Here is a 3,109-nt window from a genome sequence, read left to right on the forward strand (position 1 = left end):
ATATCTTTTATAGTTCAAATGAAAGAGCACTACACTTCCAGAACATCTCCAGTCCTGTATCTATCCCGAAAGATAAACACAAAACTTGATGGTGAAACTCGATCAAATAAACTAAGAAGTATATGACATCCGTTTGGTCTGCGAAAACAATTTTATTAGCCGACAAGTTTTCTTATTTAATACGAATAATTAAAAAGGGTTTATACTAAGCTGGATTCATAAAAGATTCCTATAAGGGCAAGCCCATTGATTGTTTAAGTGGGAGAAATTTTTATGGACATGTAATTCAAAATATTTTGATCTAATCTCATTTTGGTGATGCACTCACTCAAAATATATAATCTCCGCAGCTTTCACCCCTTCTGCTTGGTTCTATTATTTCGAAGTTCTAACCTGCAGCCCTCCCCTGTAATCTCAGAAAAGCTGAGCTATTAGCAGCGATGGCTTTTCGCTCCAGAGGTGACCATTCCATGCTCTTTCCTCCCTCTAGAAAATAAAAACTACTGACTACCACCACGAAAGCCATATTAGTCAACTTTACATTCCTCTCTTCTCTGTCATCCACCTCCTCTTTCTTCATAGCCTACGTTTTCTACCCATTTCCTCCCAATTCTCATCCAGAGCTACCTGCTTCGTTTTTCTTGTCGAGCCCTTTTTATTAAATTCGCATCTGGTACTTTCAGTTTTACGCAATTCTTCAAACCTTCCCTTCAACAGCTCCAATCTTTAAAGGCGACGACTTTCCCCGACCTCCATTGGAAACATTACATGGACCGACTTTCCATCACTCCACTGCCGATGGCAGCCGCGAAAGCTATCACCGGCGAGATTTCCGGTTTCATAAACAACTCTCTGAGTTTCATGCCTACAAACTGTTTGATACCATTCCCAACTGATCCTGGATTCACGGAAAGGGCTGCGAGATACTCTTCCTTCACCTCTGGAAACTACGGAGATGCTAAAGTTGGCATCTTGGAGGCCGGTAAGCTCTCGAGGGTCTCGAGCTGCCAGTCTCTAAAGTCAAAGGAGAATTCGTCTGTGACGGATATTGGTTCGAGACCTGGAGAGAATAATGCCAGGAAGAGGAAGACAGTGCCGAAGAGCAAAGCAAAGGTATTTGATTTTGATCTGTCTCACGGTTTGCTTTTTGATTTCGTTTTCATATTCTATTATACAGAAAGTTGGAGACTTTCTTTGCTTTAGGTGTCTGAGGAGAGCAATTTAAACGTGAAGAAAAACCGGTCGGCTGAGACTGGTGATGAAAAGGTTGGATTTGAGTTTAAGGAAGTACATAATGCTGAGGAAAAGAAGGGGAAGGATAATAGCTCGGAGCTCCCTGAGCCTCCCAAAGGCTACATCCATGTCAGGGCAAGAAGAGGCCAAGCCACTGATAGCCATAGCCTTGCTGAAAGGGTAAAAAACAGTATTCAGTATTTATAGATAATTTTTGTATAGTCTCCCCTACTGGATAGTGTAATCAGTATTCATAACTTTCTGCAGGTTAGTAGTCTCCCCTACTGGATAGTGTAATCAGTATTCATAACTTCCTGCAGGTTAGAAGAGAGAAAATAAGCCAAAGAATGAAAGTGCTTCAAGATCTTGTTCCAGGTTGCAACAAGGTATAATAAATTTTTTTCAGAATTTAGTATTTTAACAAATACTAGTGTAGTAACTCAAATATATTGTTGGCTTGACTGTTACAAAACAGATAACTGGTAAAGCACTCATGCTTGATGAGATAATAAACTATGTGCAGTCATTACAGCGTCAGGTTGAGGTAGATGATTGCAACAAAAAAAGCAAAATTGTATGTAAAGTTTTCCGTGTTACATTACTTATAGATGATAATATCTATTTCAATTTTCTTATTTACAGTTCCTTTCGATGAAGCTAGCCACAATGAATCCCCGGTTAGATTATAATTTGGTCAACCTTGTCGCGAAGGAGGTAGCAATTAAACCACCATGAGCACAAAGCTGATATCCAACATCATGTTTTTTAAAACTTTTTTTCGTTTGTTTGTTTCAGCCTCTTATGAGCCAAACAAATGCTTCTTTGCCAAGCTCGGTTCACGCCTTCAGCAATTTAGCTTGTATTTTCCAGTCGAAAGGCGTGACCAAAGGCATGGAGACTCAGAGCTCTTTGAGCCAGCTCAATTATAATTTTTATCAAAGTCCATACTTGCAGCCAGCTTCCATTGATGCTCTTGGAGCTTCTTCTTCTCAGGTATTGAATTTACGACAATATGATGCATCCGATGTGATTTTTTCCCTTAAATATATGATGAATTTAGATACTTTCAGCTTGGAATTCTATGGGATGATGATCTTCATAGTATTGTTCAGATGAGCCCAGTGCAGAACCAGGATAGTGGATTTACCTCTCGAAACTTTCATGGTATCTTCTATATAGTTTAATCCTTCATGGATTTAATGAACATAAATAAATCTAATTTTTTATTCTTTACTCCAGGCCGATCAGCAACAATTAACATGAAGGCTGAGCTCTGATTGTGTTCGGCTTCAGTTATAATTTAAGATCTCTTTCTATGTATATAGTGATGTCTACTTAAGTGTCAATATGAGGAGTAAATTAACAATTTTTAGTCGTTCCTGAAACTCTCTTCTGCTCTATTTTTTTTCCTTGAAGTAACTCATTATTTTTTTTTTTAAGGAAACTTATATTTATAATTATTATGGCAATAGCATTATGTGATGTAGTCATGTCTGAGCAACACAGGTAAGATATAATATGGGAGAAATAAGGGGGTGGTGGGTTGATTTGGGGAAATGGTATTCATTTAAATTTGACTATTCTAAATAAATTGTAGAGATTTTTTTAGGAAGATTTACATACATACGACTCAATTCTTATATATTATACATATCTAACACCTAAACTTCAAATTTTTGCGGTTACGGCCACCTTTCTTTTGCAATGTATTCCTTTTTGCGGTTACGGCCACCTTTCTTTTGCAATGTATTCCAATTTTTAAAAATTAAAATAGTGATATTTTTTATGTGATATGAAAGATTTCGGTGGTCTAATTGTCAAATTGAAGTTTAGGTGTTAGATAAGTAAAAACATAAGAATATTAGCTGTATGTATG

General features: G+C 37.3%; 1 protein-coding gene across 3 annotated transcripts; it reads left to right on the forward strand.

Moving 5' to 3' along the window:
* Positions 1–315: 315 nt before the first annotated feature.
* LOC110018709 (transcription factor bHLH78-like) lies at positions 316–2,715 on the forward strand. Of its 3 annotated transcripts, none has more exons than XR_002293380.1 (8): positions 316–1,113; positions 1,204–1,413; positions 1,554–1,619; positions 1,709–1,777; positions 1,876–1,947; positions 2,029–2,226; positions 2,294–2,397; positions 2,473–2,504. XR_002293380.1 is itself a non-coding variant. In XM_020716120.1 (8 exons), the coding sequence occupies exons 1-8, from the start codon at positions 769–771 to the stop codon at positions 2,508–2,510; spliced, it is 1,050 nt and encodes a 349-aa protein (XP_020571779.1). In that variant the 5' UTR covers positions 316–768; the 3' UTR covers positions 2,511–2,715. The 3 variants fall into 3 exon arrangements, 2 of the variants coding, with proteins under 2 accessions (XP_020571779.1, XP_020571778.1); XM_020716120.1 differs by having other exon boundaries at positions 2,346–2,397; positions 2,473–2,715; XM_020716119.1 differs by having other exon boundaries at positions 2,304–2,397; positions 2,473–2,714.
* Positions 2,716–3,109: the final 394 nt, after the last annotated feature.

Source organism: Phalaenopsis equestris, unplaced genomic scaffold (genome assembly GCF_001263595.1).
Source record: "Phalaenopsis equestris unplaced genomic scaffold, ASM126359v1 Scaffold000032, whole genome shotgun sequence".
Classification (NCBI taxonomy): domain Eukaryota; kingdom Viridiplantae; phylum Streptophyta; class Magnoliopsida; order Asparagales; family Orchidaceae; genus Phalaenopsis; species Phalaenopsis equestris.

Excerpts from the sequence above, each read along its gene's own strand:
- LOC110018709 (XM_020716119.1), top strand. The coding sequence starts at position 769 with ATGGACCGACTTTCCATCACTCCACTGCCGATGGCAGCCGCGAAAGCT. Across the intron at positions 1,620-1,708 it reads TTGTTCCAGGTTGCAACAAG|ATAACTGGTAAAGCACTCAT; the intron begins GTATAATAAATT and ends GTTACAAAACAG. Across the intron at positions 1,948-2,028 it reads TCAACCTTGTCGCGAAGGAG|CCTCTTATGAGCCAAACAAA; the intron begins GTAGCAATTAAA and ends TGTTTGTTTCAG.